Source organism: Hypomesus nipponensis, chromosome 25 (genome assembly GCF_054491055.1).
Source record: "Hypomesus nipponensis isolate SF chromosome 25, ASM5449105v1, whole genome shotgun sequence".
Taxonomy (NCBI): domain Eukaryota; kingdom Metazoa; phylum Chordata; class Actinopteri; order Osmeriformes; family Osmeridae; genus Hypomesus; species Hypomesus nipponensis.
Genome location: NC_140385.1, coordinates 7,677,889 through 7,694,807, shown reverse-complemented (window position 1 = coordinate 7,694,807; position 16,919 = coordinate 7,677,889). Strand labels below are relative to the sequence as shown.

At 39.8% G+C, this 16,919-nt stretch overlaps 1 protein-coding gene across 7 annotated transcripts in view; it reads left to right on the top strand.

The window, feature by feature from the left end:
• LOC146222133 (nuclear factor 1 B-type-like) overlaps nucleotides 1-14,862 on the top strand; it is a 56,281-nt gene extending 41,419 nt beyond the window's left edge. For 5 of the 7 annotated variants that reach the window (XM_084691180.1, XM_084691179.1, XM_084691181.1 and 2 more), the window contains 4 exons: nucleotides 1,100-1,238; nucleotides 1,467-1,549; nucleotides 5,801-5,889; nucleotides 8,235-14,862. In XM_084691180.1, the coding sequence (XP_084547306.1) occupies nucleotides 1,100-1,238; nucleotides 1,467-1,549; nucleotides 5,801-5,889; nucleotides 8,235-8,364 (441 nt within the window). In that variant the 3' untranslated portion in view covers nucleotides 8,365-14,862. The remainder of the gene's footprint in view (nucleotides 1-1,099; nucleotides 1,239-1,466; nucleotides 1,550-5,800; nucleotides 5,890-8,234) is intronic. The other 2 variants (XM_084691183.1, XM_084691182.1) reach the window with 1 other exon arrangement.
• Nucleotides 14,863-16,919: the final 2,057 nt, after the last annotated feature.

Here is a 16,919-nt window from a genome sequence, read left to right as displayed (position 1 = left end):
GGGCCCATACACGGCCAGATCGCCAGATCTCGAGAGAAAACCGCAGGGAATCATAAAGGTCGTAAATATTTGCCGTTGCCGGGGCCCGGCTCTTTTACAGAATTAACTGGCCCTCTGCTGGGGTGCTAGCAGGAGGGGGGAGGGAGGGGAAGGGAGGGAGGGAGGGGGAAGGGGAGGGAGGGAGGGAGGGATGGGAAGGGGAGGGGAGGGGAGGGAGGGAAGGGAAGGGGAGGCAGGAGGGTGGGGAAGAGAGGGAGGGAGAGGAATGGAGTGGGGAGGGAGGGAAGGCATGATGGAAGGGAGGGTGGAGGGTTGGGCGATGGGGAGGGAAAGGGGAGAGAGGGGGGCCTCGGCAAATAACACAGCTCCTATAATGGACAGGCGCCAGGATGTTTTATGCTTTAACGCAGATTATATTACACTCTAATTAAACTTTCTATTCACATTTGAAGGAACCCTGTAGACACGATTCTTTTCCATAGAGGCTGTTTGAGGTTTGAACTCAGGGCGCAGAGGAATGAACTGAAGACTGTCTCCAACCGTCTGCAAGAGTAGCTCCCCCCGTCCTGCCGTCCCCCCAAACCTCACATCCCCCGACCAAAACCCACCAAACCCCGAGATAGATCGTTTTTTAATAGTTATTTTATATGAATACAATTCTTCTTCTTCTGATAATATTTGGATCTTCATCACAAAAAAGGTTTTTGGTCAGTATAAACTAGGATGTATTAATACTTTGATTCTACACTGTGTGTAGATACCAGATACCAAATGTACAATATTACAATATTGTACAATTTAACAATATTATATATTGTTAAACAATATCATGTTTAAAACAACTTTAAACTGTTAGTGTAGGTATCTAAAGCATCTCATCTTTCTCGTCTCATCATTTGTGATAAACATAAACAGTAAAACAGAAACGCCAACTATTAATTCACTACAATTATCTTCTAAGAAGTAGTGGAATAATAGCAATAACAATAACAATTATTCACAAGCATCCCAAAATCCCTCCAATCCAATACTCATTCCTTTTGTATGCAGTGTGCAGAATGCTGTCATGTGACCTGTCTTGTGTCCTGTTCCCTCGCAGCCCACCAGCAGTGGCCAGGTGGGGGGGAAGGTCCCGGGTCACTTCACCCCAGTCCTGGCCCCCTCTCCTCACCATGGATCTGTGAGGCCTGTGTCTCTCTCCATGCCAGATACCAAGCCCATCGCCACATCATCAGAAGGTGGGTCTTCCCCTCCCCATGGCGTACTCCTCATTTACAAGTTGATCATTCATATTTGGTTTTCACTTTGTTGTAAATCGTGCCTTTCATTTGAGGAACTTTTACTTCAGCAACGAATGAAGTCAAACTTAATTTGATATCTTATGACTGATAACCTTAAGGAGTTCAAAAGGAACATTTTCTCCCAACTCTGCAATCGTCTAAAATGTGTACTTGTGGATTTGTTAGGCTACTCAGCCCCAGGGACCCCGACAACCAATCGTTTTGTTGGACTGAGCCCCAGAGAACCCGCCTTCCTGCATCAACAACAGGTGAGACGTTGAACCCTTTTACACAAACCCTCCATCTCAAAGGACAAGACATCATCCCTTTTCTCTGATCTTAAAACAGACACTGTACCTACAGTACAGTGATACATTAACAAATACTACAGTCACTATACACAGCACACGATACCTGGCCTGACTCTATGACATCCCTGTTTAAATCAAGAAGACCATTTGAACATGCATGCGAGGTGATCGTAGTTTGAAGGAACAGTTTGCAGATCTAGGAGTTTGAAGCCGGATGGTGTATTTTAAGATCCACACATTGTTTATGTAATAAGTATGTTACTGTATATTCTGTATGGGCAGACCGTTCCCCTTCCATTCTTTGTCTTTGTGCAAGTCTTTAAGCTATTTAACTGTGTAACTGGCATCAATTATGTTGTCAAAGGTTGAAGACATATTCGCTGCTCGCATTCTTGTGGCTTTCTCTCTGAAACAGTTCAGAAACTACAGGTCTTATTCGAAGATCAGTATGTCAGTTTGAATGGCTCTCTTTAAGCCCTCTAAAATGATTGATGACACAATCTATCAGGAGGAAGACATTGGAGAATAGTTTCAGTTCACATACAAACAATTGTATGTCATGTAAGGCAATGACAGTGAAAACACAGACTTTAGGAGATAAGATAAGATCATCTTTATTTGTCCCGCACTGGGTAAATTGCAGTTTGCAACAGCAGCAGGGTACAGTACAGCATTCAGAGTAACAATTTTAAATATAGAAAATACAAAATATACGAGATACAGGGAGTCCTTTTGTTGTTGCTTAGTGTGGATTGCTTTGTTTGGATACAATATGAAGATTTTTGCATTGCCTTACAAACAAGTCTGCAATATGCTCTTGGCCTTGAAATATTGTATAAGAGTTTCCATAACCCATGTTGTATTCACTGTAGTTAAGATTGATGTCATAACGAAAGACACACACACAGCTGGACTGTTTGGTGGTGTTGGCGTCTCGTGGCTGTTGTTGCGGTGCCTGGGCCCATGCTGCGGCTGGAGTATGTGAGGTTGGGAGTGTCGCGGCAGCTGGGGTGTGTGAGGTTTTGAGCATTGCTGTGGCTGGGGTGTGTGAGGTTTTGAGCATTGCGGCGGCTGGAGTCTGTGAGGTTGGTAGCATCGTGGTCCAGAATGATGGTAAAGGGTGTGTTCGCAGCCAGCCCCTCCTCGTCAAAACAGCTGGTCCGCGGCCAAGGGTTTTCCAACCACAGCTAATTGAATGCATCTGCATGCGGCTACATAATAATCACTGGTTTCTCCTCCGCCTGGTTTCCCCAGCAGATGATGACAAAGCCTTCCTCTGTTGATCTCCCCAGTTTGGCTAAGGTAGAGCAGGCGGAAAATGTGAAGTTTTGTTAATGATGGGATGTTTTTTTCCTATGATGGAGGAGGATTATTTGGCCAGTGTTGCCAGAGTTTGTTGTTGGTTCTTTCTGGTAGCCATGCTATGTTTATCCGACGAACATGTGATGTCACTACTTCTTAGAAGTTTCACTCCTAGCTAGACAGTATGACCGAATTAATTTGGACTAAAAGCAAACACATTTTTTTAAATAGTATTGGCAACACATTACATTAAGGTTACATCAAGTACCATGTAACTACATAGCAATGTCTATAGTAAAATTTTAGGTACATAGGAATTTCTATTTAAATAAATATTTCATCTAAGACGTATAGGTAATTACAAAAGGGTAAGAAGGGGCAGTATGGGGGAGGGGTATAAGGGATAAGTGGATGTTGAAAAGGGGAAGATGAACATGAACGGAAAAAACAAACATCCGTGGATAGCCCAACCCGTCCCATACCATATAACCAGCACTGCTAAACCTGTGGATGTACATAGCAGTTAAATATAGTCCATTATGTAGTTGGGTTGGAAACAACTGCACGTTTACACAACAAATCGAATCATTATGATAATTAATTGTTTATGTAATAGCCCAATCCCATGAATTTACATTTATCAAAAAAAACGTTTTCAATGCATCAAAATATAGGTACCAACCAGGAACTCCCAGTGATACTGTAAGTAAGTGAACCATCATGGATGCTATTATACAATATGATCCAATGAATTGGCCTAAACAGCATCATCGAAACGTAAAACAATTAGTAACACGCCAACAAATATATACATTCAGAAATCTATAGATCAGTCTAATAAAGATGTATCAATATGTGGACGAGAGAATTCCCATGCAGTTAGTATGCAAATACCTGATGGTCAAAGTTCCTTGCGTAGACATGAACAGGTACACCTAGTTTTATTGTGATAGTTTAGACTCCCTTTCAAGTCACACCCATTTGGCCAATATTGGCCATGTTATTTGAGATACGTAAAAGGATATTTGAAGTAGTACTTTTGAAGTAGACCCTTTGATAGAAGATATTTTGAACCAGGTTTGGTGCATAATAGTGAATCATAGTTCATGTTAAACAGTCCACTTTACCTCATTAGTCAAATCGTGGAGGAACTATAACCTTGCAAAGGTGTACTGCCCTGTACTACAGCGCCACTAGGTGGTAAAATGTATGGCAAGGTGTGACCTTAACCAGGAGAGGTTTTTGTTCCAAGATCAAACTACCCCATAGGAAAATAAGAAAAACCATAAAAAGGCAGAGAATAAATACACACTCAGACCCTCAGGGGGCCTGAACTTCAAACACAGACAGCCTCCTTCACACCTGCTCTATACGTCTTAGATACAAAACCTGTGAAAACGCTGAATTCATCCCTCGGTGAACTCCTGGGAATGCAATTCTTGTGGGAACCGTCCATGATCAGATGTCATTTTGCATTATCTAAAGAAGGATGCTAATCCTCAATCTGCTGCCTCTGTTTGTGTACTCTCCCTGGCACGTTCCCGCGGCCCGCTAGCCGCGCTGCTCTGGTCTGACAGCGCCTGTGGACAGATGGCTTGGAGGAAAGAGCCTCTGAGCACAGGGAGCGCTGGCACGTCTGGCGAGGCTCTCGCAGCCTCTTGTGAAGTCAGCTTGTCCACGTTGTTCAGTTGTCCCTGAATGTGTGAACAACAGTTTCTGTGGTTTGCCTCCCAAGCTTTCCGCACGATACAGAAAGGGGTTTCATGTACTCCATATTCGACATAGAATGTGACATGGTACTACAATGAATGTAGCAACACGAAATGGCGTGGTCGGGAAATTCATACTTCATACTTTTTCTCTTTGTTTCAAGTTGTAGGTTGTAAACTTGGCAAGAGATGGCATGTCTTTGTCTCTGAATGGTTTTGTATATTGAATAGGAAAGAATATTTCCCAAATTAATTGTTCACTTAGCAACAGAACACATTAAATGTACATAAGCTTCAATTGAGATTTCATTGAAATTTAATTTATATTAATCATGCTCTATCAAAGGCTTACAAGCCATATAAAGCAATATAAATTAGCAGAATTCTGTCACCAATTACCATGCACCTGCCTGCTTTAGAACCTTTGTTCCATTGATTTCCAGTCAAGTGCTTTCACACCCTAATCCCAGCCCCAATCTGAAACCTGGCAAACTGTTTTGGATTCTTGTGCACAATTTTGGTGCCAAATACCCAGTTTACTGTGTGAACATGCATGGGCATCAGATGGATTTTCTGTGGATAATGTGTTGAGGAGTAGATTTGCATACATACATAGTTACAGTAAGAAGAATAGAGTAAAGGTCTGGATGGATTGGTCAGACTGTAGATATGATTTGGAATGTCTTGTGTGTGTGCACAATGCATGGACTGTGCGTGTGTATGTCAGTGATTTTATTGACACATTACCCACCCCACCCTCTGGATGTATCCCAAGTTACCTTTAGATTAATATGCCACATCCCCAAAGCAGGCAGATGCATGCACCATAAGAAGTGCATGAGCTCACAGGCTAACTTTTAGCACGGCCCCGATTTTTGAGCGACTGACCATTTGACATGACTCACACTTAAACTGTAAAACTAACCCCTTTTTAAATTCCAGGTTAGCAACTGAGAATGTACTACCTATTGTGACATGCATGTTCTATGTTCTTCATTTTCAATCTTTCACATATTTTAACATAAGTACAGATTTCTTTATGTTGAGATGAAATCATTATTGTTTAGTATGGGAGCCAGGGGCTTTTGTTGTTTGTATTGAGGCTGCTTCAGGCTCTATTGCATGCATTCTGTTGTCTAGTGAAATCAAAGTAGAAGTTGTCCTGGCCCGTATCTGACTGCTAGGTTTTAATTGACAGCTGAGGATATGTGACTGGACCATGACTCAAAACGGCAGGCATTATGGCACCAGTGCCAGTGAGGATACTTTGGGGATTGCTTGGCAAAGGTAACGTTCATCATTTTCAACCATTTTTCTTTCCTTTTCTTTATTTTGTATTTTTACAGCCTGTTGGCAAAACACACACATGCACAGATATGGCGGATATACTTGGCCACTTGTGTACGGAATCACAAACGCGCAAACACTCACACATGCACATTATTGGCATATATGACTTTGAAATGATATGCTGTGAAATGACTTGTTACTGTATGTGTGATAACTAATTACACTATGAATACATGCATGTTTAGTATACTCTGTAATCTTAAAATTAAGTACAACTTATTAAGTGATGCTTAATTTAACATTTGAAATGTGCAAATGTTTTGATCAAATTCCCTTGAAGCATTTGCCGTAATTTTCTGCTCGATCATTTCCTATAACATCCACACAGTTCGCCGAAAATATGGGATTTAAGAAAAAGGGATTCATTGCTTTCTTTCTTTCACACTCATTTTGTTTTCATGACCGGCTTTCACACCTAGGAAAGCCTTTCGTAAGTTGAGCAAAGGAAAACCCAAGCCATAACCAGTTAAGAGTCTTGTCTTTTTGCACATGCATAACTACTCTACGGAACCTACATCATCCCCAACCAGTAAGATCCTGGCCAGCCAGCACACACAGCTAATGTAATCACCTCACTTCAACTGCAGTAAGACAGGAGAGGGGGGGGTGGTTAGCGCCCCTCAACTCTCACCAATGTAGCAACCTCCTGGGACCCAGCTGTCAGAAGGCGCTAATATAATTACCACATCAGGTATTGTTACAGAGGAAAGATGAGGGATGCTTGGTGGCTATATCCTGTAATACTTTAGTCGCTATGCGTGCATTTTGGTGCACACTTAGCGCCAAACATTTTGGTGGAACAGAGTATTTCCTAATATCCGTCTGCATGTGTCTGCTCCACTTTCAGCGGTGATAACCAGAGGCTTTCCTGCTGATTTTAGTCGGGGAAAGACTTCAGATCAGAATCATAGACAAAATCGACATCCACTTCAGTCACTGCGCTTACTTATCGTATTAACATCTGAAATGTTTAGATACACAAACAATAAATAATGTGTCTGTGAGTCGCATATGTTCGTCTACGATCAAGATCCAAATGAAAAGGCTGCCAGACTTGCATGTTGCCATTTGCCAGGAAATGGGTCAGCAATCCATTGAGATGCCATTAGATAATCTAATTTGGAGGCTAATCCTTAAATGAAGCAGCCTGCAGACCAGAGCTGAACTCCTAGGGACAATAATTAGTTTGGTTTGGGAATGTGGTGCTGGATGGGGTCAAGGGAGGCAAGTTTTGAGTTTACTTGGGGGGAGAGCATCAGGATTCTGGATGTTTGGTGCCAAAACCACCTGTATTCATGTGGTCTTGATTTGACATGTTTTTGAAGGGAAAGTATTCATGCAACATATTTACCAGTCTGTAGAGTCAAGTAAATTACCGTACACCTGAGAAAATGTTTAATAGGAGAGAGAGATTGAGAGAGCGAGAGAGAAAGAAAGGGGAAAAAGCGGGTAAAGAACGTAGAAGGAAAAGGATCCTGCGCTGGCCTGCTCAGCGTGCTCTTTGTTCAGCAAGGTAGGAAAAACGTAATCTCTCATTTCCTGTCAGAGGATTTTTAGCAGGGTAGTGATGCAGTGGCAGAGAGAGAGAGAGAGAGAGAGAGAGAGAGAGAGAGAGAGAGAGAGAGAGAGAGAGAGAGAGAGAGAGAGAGAGAGGGGAAGCTGGTGCATAGAGAAATTTAGGAGGTAGTGAGGGGGGGGCGGTCTGTGATGAAGAAAGGCAGAGATGAGGGACACGACTCGTTGGCAGGAAGCCTGTCCAGAAAGCCTGCGAAGCCTTGCCTTGATGTTTAACTCTTTCTCATCCAAACACTGTATGTCATCTGTTCTTTTCCATTCATGTTTTGTTTATATTCCGTTCTTCCTGATATTCCAAAGTGACACATGGCTTCATAGTTACCCACATATCAACAATGACAACAAAACTAACTCCTCAGAAAAGACAAGGAAAAACTCCTATTGATAAAATGCCAATGAGTGTGTGTTATTATAAAATTAGATCCTACCTTGGGATCTGTGTCAAAATACAGCTTGTTTATTCGTGACGGCTTAATGGTCAATGAAAGACTTTGAAATAAAATTTGCATAACAAGTTGGGAAATCAAGATATCAAGATACTTTCCAAAATACTGGTTGTAGGTTAACTGTCCTAGCCTGAGTCATACAGTGATATTTGGATTGGTTAATAGAGAATGTTATGATGTTTAAAATAACTCTCTCTCGGTCTCTCTCTCTGTCTCTCTCTCTGTCTCTCTCTGTCTCACTCTCTCTATCTCACTCCACAGTCCTGGTACCTGGGCGAGCTTAGTTCCATTTCAAGTGTCGAACGGGACTCCGATTCTTCCAACAAATGTCCAGAACTACAGCATAAACATCATTGGTGAACCCCTTCTTCATGCTGAGACAGGCAACTGAAGAACCCCACCTGGTGCAACACACCGGGTACAAAACCAGCAGGCCACGCAATCTTCCCTCCCTTCCCTTGGCCACCTAGCCCTTTCCCTGAGGGACTCTGGCCAAGAAGACTCCAGTGGGTTTGTCAGCATCCTATTCAGGTCTGCTTTAACCCCCTGCCCGTCAGATGTTGTGTGTGAAGAACTTTTCGATCCATTCAAATACTGTGATGTATCCTGTACATTTTTTAGATGCCTTAATGTTTTTGCATGACACTCTAGTAGTCTGTAGTGATGGTTATTTTCATTTTCATGTTGGTAGTTACAAGATTTGGGGTTTACAAGCAGGTAAATTGATCTGCACAATGGCTGCCTGGTCAATGTTCTAAACTTGTCAAGGTTGACCTTAAACTATCTTAATATCTGCTGCCGTTGGCAAACAATTCACTTTGTATCTATAGGAGCAAATCATACATTGTTGTGTTTTCACTTAAATTTCAGTTTGTGATAAAAAAGTGTTGAAATGTTTTTAACTCGTTTAACCTGTACTGCTATGTCCAAGGTTACCACAAACAACTACAGTAAAAGTTAGGAACTTGATGCAGTTTTTAAACACTACCTTAGGTCAGGGAACCTTGACCTTTTTTCACAAGAATTTGGGTCTCCTTTAAAAAAGGATTTAAAAAGATGAAATAGTTAATATCTCGAAAGAGGCAAGTGCAATTACATTTTTGAAGGGAAGCTATCAGTCTGTCAGCCCTAAGACTCTAAAGGAAGGGGGATAAATATTTTATAAGTAAACGTAAAATGTTCAAAAAACATTTTAATTGATTTTCATTAACATTTTTTGTTTTTATATAGAAAAAAAGTCTAAAATGCTGAAATGTGATAGAAGATGAGCATTGAGCTGCCTGGGCAGAACTGAATACAAACCAGCACTTCTTTTGAGCCCTACTCCTCCTAATGGGGAGATTTTCCTATTTATTGTGAACATTTACAGAACAAAAGTTGAAAAATGAAAACAAGTGTACAGAAATGACTTTCTTTTATGCGTTTTCACAAATTGAGAAGAGATACATTTGGCCACCTTTACTAAGATCATGTTCATGATAAAGAATATAAGAAAGGCAATATGTTGAAATATTTACAGAACATTTACCCTACAGCAACTGTATATAGACCTTCACTTGGTGCAGTCTGAATGTCCATTTTGCATTTGTGCTACTTGATAACTCAAGTCATAGCCCCCTATGGTGGCATCCCCTAAAATCTAGAATTGTGCATGGCAGGTCCATAGCCATCGCCTCTCAGACCAGAAATATGAATAGAATACAATCTCTCCAATACTGTTGATTTGCACGATGACATAATCTGCAACTACGTGCCTTGCCTTTAAATATAGAAACATCACTACTCTTGTTTTTGCTGCAATTATTATCATTACAGAAGAAAAAAAATATGATATGAACTTTTTGTACTCTGAATGAAACGTGATGTTGTTGATTTTTAACATAATTTACTACTTTATCTCACAGTTACATTGCATATCAAGGTTGTGTATAGTCGCCGCTCTAAAGTTTATAATCAACCAACATCATGTTTTCAGTATTTTGGTGGATTTTCTAATAACCTTCCATTTTTTGTTTTTCTATTTCATCTTTTTTTTTTATCTTCCAGTTACGTTTGAGGAGGGAGAGATTCAGATCTATGAAAATTATGCAATACCAAGTTTTGCCTATGTAGGTAGTGCTTATAGATTTGTCAATTATTAGGAGCTAGTTTGGAGATAGACCATGTTGTAATGCATTTATTTTGTTGATGTTGTTGTTGCTAATGATGATGATGTTGTTGATGGTGTTCTTTTTTTTTATTGACCAAAGTGGGGACTGCTCTCTATGCAGTATACGACAAGGTCTTTTGTGTACTGAGTGATGGAGTATTTTTTTATTCTTAGTTGGGTGCGGGGGCATTTTTCTATACTTACACCCTGTCTGTAAACACTGCACCAGGGGTCTTGTGAGACTGCAAAGTCACCATTCTGTCTACTGTGACACAGGTATCTTCATTTAAAACTTCCCACTGAGGGTGCTAGCTTGTGACATTGAAGGACCTCATTTTCATAGGAGAGAGGGCTTGACTTGAGTGTGACAATCATTTATACATTTCCTCTACTAAGAAAATGTTCACCTTAATAAGAAATTCTAATTTCATACTGCCCAACTGCACTTGCAAAAGGAAATAAAACCGCAATTATGGAAAGCCATGTTGGATTGCCAATGCATACAGCAATCTCAGAGCATAAATCCAACACACAATACTGTGCCATCCAATATTAAGCTACTGTATTCAATTCCCAAGTAAATGCCTTAAAAATCTGAAATTAAGTGACCTGTAGAATATGCGCTACAATCAATATAAGCATATGAAACCTGTTCCAGTCCTCTTAATAAGCTTGGTTCCAGCAAGCCTCCACTTATTATTTGTATTTGTATGTATATATGCACTAGTTTTGTCACTTCCAGGGACATCATTCCCTTTTTGAGTGGTTTAGAATGGAGCCTTGTATGTTATGTTGCACAGAGAACATCTACTTTCTTCATGCAGCATTATGTTCAGATATAACTAATCAGTAAAATGGGAATACATCAATGTCACACCCTAATGCCATATTGAATTACAAGCATTGTTGCTATAATACGAGTCAGGAATCATGAAAGTTGATGGGGAGGGTGAGCGTATGAAGAGCTTGCTGTTAATGTGGCTTTCCTGCATGAGTGCAACTTCACTTTCTCATCGGGACTCTACCAACACAAGAGCAACCTTATAGCAACTCAGCATTTAAAATGTTCAAGCCATGTCTGTAATCCCAACCTTCGCCATGTGAACTCAAGCCTTAACTCTACCTGTAGTACATGTGCACCTGTAAATGCAGACCATTTCCCTTATGCATTTTGCCTACTTGGAGAATACCAGTCATTCGTTGATATTCAACGTTCGTGAGATCTAGACCTTCAACCTAATTACAATTTTGACATGTAACATAATTGCATTGGTACAGCGATGTAGACATTGAACAGTATTGCCAACTGCAAAACTTCTGTGAGAATGTGCTTGATATTTGAAATGTGATCGGGCTGCAATCTCAAAAGGCCTATGAAAATACAATTACATTAGAACAAACTAATAGCACTTAAGTAGCATATAGGCAATCATCTTCAAACATTTTGTTTAAAATATAACAAGATAATCTACCAGGAACAGAAACAAAAATAAAATGAATCAAAGGCCATATTCAATCAATTCATAGTACTTCTACATAGCACTAAAAAAGTAGTACTTTTCTGACTAAAACAGACACCAATCGGCATTGCACATAATACATTTTGCACTCCATGCCAACATTTGTGAAAGTTAAAACACCCTCGTATGCTTTGAGAAAGCAGAAAGTTTAAATAACTCAAGTCAAGCTTAATCTCTCCTCCTTCATCCAAGATGCCTGTTATAACAAAAACAAAACAAACATTTAAAGTCACCCTGTTCTATGTGCACTGTTCTGTGTTTTATTGTATTCTTATTTGTTTGCTAGTTTTTTGTGCTTTGCCGCCTCTAGTTGATTGGAGACACCACAAATTAGCATTTTGTCCCTGCGTACAACTGAATGTGTCAGGGTTGTTGTGGTGGTTGTGTTGATATTTTGGGGAGGTTACTGTATATAAAGGTGAATATCATGACAGCATTGAAAGCTGGAGTCATCGGGGTTAAAATCTGTATTGGCAGCTCTTGAGTTGTGAGTGTTTGTGATATTGTGAACGTTTTCTGTAAGCAAGAATGTATGAGAGAGATAGAATGACTCTGACACTAAACAATGAGCGAAGATGAGGGTCTTTCAAACAAAATCTGCCTTAGGACAGGAGTTTGTACACTGTAAACTTTTTACTTTAATTTTTTCTGAAACCCCTTGTTTGTAAAACTTTACGTATTGGGAAACATATAAGCTCCATTTAAAGATAAAACACAATTTTCTTTTGGAACCTAGATTTGAGTTACAACTCTCCAGGTATCCCCAAAACAATAGAGTCAAAGTATTTAATACATTTTCCATCATAATTTTCTCTGTACTAAGTGGAAGTATCCTATACAGAGCAGCCAATATGAAACATAATAATGAAGGGTAATGCTTGTAAAATTGTATTTAGCACTTAAACTTACAGTTTGTAAACATTTCATGACTATAAGAATTTTTGGTAATCATAGAGAGTGAAATGTGATTCAAGATTTTCAAAATCTAAAATGTATGTCCAAGATAGGTTTGATTGTGTGCTAGACTAGACAGTAAGGGATATCCATGTGGAGTTATGGGGTTAACCAGGGTAATCTACATTCTACTATGCATGTAGACGTATTGTTAACTGACAAAGTCGTCCAGAGTAAGGATGTGTGGAGTTCAGATTTGAGTAAAAACAATCGCTACAATGGCGCTACCCATTGCACAATGTTTAGATTTGAGATTGGATTGCTAGTGTAACTGAGCGCTAGTGATTCAGCTCAAAAGGATTTTAGGTACAAAATCCTCAAACACTGAGCTAAGGAGGGCATTCCACACTTGGTTTCTCAGTGACCCAGAGGTGTCACTGATTCTGCACTTTCCACAACCTAGTTCACTTGTCTGCCAGACAGAGCCTCTGTTGAATAAAATCTGCCATATACTTTCTACGGGAGGCTTCTATGGCAAGGAGAAATAATATGCTTGGTGTGGGTACTAGGAGATGGGAGCCCCTTACAGGGACCCTCTGAACCTTACAGTTCCAGTAGAATACATAATAAGCGTGCCTGAATTCAGACAGATCAAGCTGTTGCAATTCTCTTAATTTAGCCCTGAAGCTAGGTTCCAGTGTTCTAGCTTTCTGTTCTATCAGTTTGTGTTACATATATTTTGGAGGAGATTGTTTCTTTTTAAAGATCTCATTTATTTTACGGTTTGTACTTGGGTAAAACACTTTTTGTTGAATTACATACATTTACAGTATAGACTTGTTGTCAGTGAAGACACCAACAAAAATCTTCATATGCAAGGAGAACCTGTGGCACTCATGCAATATCTGTGTGGCTCTTCTGATAACACTTTCATTTACGTTGATATTCATTCATTAGTAACTACATAGTAAATCTTGTGTTTCTAACATTTTAGTCAAACCTGCTACTTAATTGTGTTTGACCATTTTAGGTTATTACACAAGTGGAACAAGGTGAAGTGGTTGGCTCATCAGGAGTTAGTGGATATGGGATAAGCCAAAACCGTACTAATATAAACACCCAATAACACCTTGTTCCACATTTAATAACCTACACCACTCAACTGAATAGCATGTTATTACATAGGCGTTTTATGTAACTATACTGTACAACTGCATTGCAAAAGGCAGTGTTCAGCATCCTTTTTTTCCGGAATGTTTAGCGATGTGTAGGTTGGAGAAAAAAGACAAACATATTCGCTTTTCGGGAGTTTTAGATTTACACAAGCAATACATACAGTATATATCAGGTTGTTGTAAACAACTACAAAAAAACCAGCATTTTACATATTATTCCCCAAAATAAGACAAAAATATATGTATACAGTGCCTACTTGAGCTCACTATTTTAGGGAGTGTCTTGTAAATAGTGGGACTTTCATCCCAGGCAAAAGAATAACAACAAAACAGAATGTGACAGACAACCTCTTCCTAGTCTCTGATCTTCTTTAGGGTTTGATTCTTTGTTATTTTTCTTGTTTGGGTTGAAATGTGTTTTCTTAAGAATGTTTGTTTGTGCTTTGTCCATTCTAGAGCTCTTAGTCAGAGTGCACACATGTCATACTTGTTCTATGAGGGACAAATGTGTAGATTTGATCAAAAGTGTATTTCTTTGAATTTTCAAGACTACATTTAGTAAGAACAGTAGTAACAGGTATTGTTATTATAAAAAGAATGCTCAACGACTTGCAGGTTTGTTTTGTATTGAGTCTTGTGGCACTTTTACTTCTTCTGGGCAAACGTTGTGCCCAGTAAAGGTAAATCACGTCTTAGTGAATAACCAGAACAACATCAACAACAACAACACCAGCATAACAACACAGTATGTAATCAGTCTCCGTAGTGATTGTAGTTTATCAGCAAACGTGTGCAAAGGTCTATGTATGTATCTGAATGTACGTTTAGAGACGTTTGTTTATATCTTTTTATTTACAGTTTAGGAGCCACAGGGATCCATTGAGAACTGTATAGTGAAGGCTGTTATCCTTTCTTTTAATTGATTTAGAAACATATGCTGTAGTCAAAGCCTTCAAGCCGGTTACATTTGGTGCAGGGGCTAAAAATGCCACAAGATTAGAATCAGTGTAAATAAAGGCTCAACATTTTCGTGATTGTTACTGTTATATCCAGCCTATACTGCTAGCAGCTGTTTTTACTGCAGTCAATTACTGGAAGTGGATATATTTCCTATGCAAAACTGTTTAAACAATAAAATGAGCTATGCTAAACATTTTTGAATGGGGTCTTTTTTGTGCCAACAAACTGCATGTACTTTGAAGGGAGTCATCATAAACAGCCATGACACCTTCATAACCACATTTAGAAACCTATGTATAACACCTTCATGACATAACATATAGAAACCTATGTATTACACCTTCCACGTTATCTTGCTGAACTTAGAACTTCTGTTTTTACTGTCTTAGAGAACCTATGCAAGTTATTAGGCGTACAACAAGTTATAATTACGCCATGACATGTTATACCACAATAACACACTGCTAAAGTGAATGTAGTCTCATTGGAGATCTTATTTTTTCTACTCTGTCGACAGTAATGATATAAAACTATAAATGTTTTCTATTAAATCACAGCTTTTGTGAATTGTCCTTTCAGCATCATCCAATCTCTGGCTCTGGTATCTTTAACAGACCTTCTTTACCTTCATTTGCATGGTGGCCATGTTCACCTCAGAATATCTCTGCTGTATTACAGCCCTGTGCTGCGTTCACCAAGCCAAGTTCCTATCAAGACCGTGATTTATGGTACGAGATGCATTCCTAGGCCCCAGTGGGGAACGTTTAGCTGAAATATGAGAGGAGATGCAGAGAACATACTCAGCCCAACTGACATTTTTTACTTTAGCTCACTCTTGCGCCCTAAAAACAAGACCACAATGGCACAGGTTACTAAAAAAACAATATCAAAACAAACGGTTTTGATATTTCATCAATTATCTTCAGATATAATATGTTAGCTGTGCATAGGCTTCCTCTTCTTTTCGTGACAGCAAAAAAAGCATTGTTCCATATGTTATCATCAAACCATAACAAAAAGCTAAAACAACTTAATGTAACATAACATTCAGCTTTTACCCTTCCAAATCACATTGAAACTACATATATCACCAAAACCACACCCAGAGGCATCTCATTCTGACAGAATGAAGCAATGTAAAAACTGGACTGAATGATCAACCATTGCCAATACTTTTCTCAACCCTGGTCCTCAGGACCACCTGCCCCATATGTTCTTGATGTTTCCCTATTCCAACACACCTGACTCATATGAATGGGTTGTCGTCAAGCTCTGCAGAAGCCTGATAACGACCATTCATTTGAATCAGGTGTGTTGGAGCAGGGAAACAGCTAAAGCCTACAGAATAGTGGGCCCTGAGGACCAGGATTGAATACCACTGGTATAGAGTACATTATTTTCAGAATTTGCAGTTTTTGCTATGCTCAACTTTAAGACTTCAGAATGCACATGCTTATGTTAACCAACTCTGAGAAAGCAAAAAAAGATGAGGTTTGTGTACTGAAAGACACACTCCATGCAACTAAATGCATCTGATTTAGTATAGTACCTCCACCGTGTTTGGATAAAACCAGGACTGTTTCTATAATTGACATGATTATGGTATTAATCCTCAATTTTTCAAAAAAACTAGTGTGAATCGCAGGTGCACATTTCATACAGCCTGTATTGTGATATTATTGTCAAGGGGTCCTATTATAATTAGTTTGGTATGGATATTTAGGCTGGCAATGAGCAGCATTGCTTGTGTTATGTGGCTGCAGACAATGAGGCCTTTGTGCCACCCTAACCCCACTGCTGGGAAGGTGTTGTACACCAGTAGAGCCACTTGGACAACGTCACACCCCTTATTACAGGACAGACATTTCCAATGTCAAATAGGTGATGATTGCGTGGCCAACTTCCAACCACTAACAAATCACTTCCTCAATAAGTTGTAGGATCTCCTGACTTGACTTTGTGGATCGACAAGAAAAGGCATTATGTCAGCTTGTATGGAAGAACAAGACAGAGACAATGGGGAGGCCTTGGTCCTTCTCTGCATGGCACCGTGACCACCAGCCAGGTCAAAAGCATGAAGCACGTACACAGATGTTGCCCTCACAGCTGATTGGGAATAAGCTACTTCTTCATCCCTCGAATGGGAAAAGTACTTTGACCCGAGATCTGCTTTTCAGAGGAATTTGTTCCTTTGGAGACAGGATAACGCTGACAGAGGGTGAGCGTAGCACCCGCCCCCTTACTACTC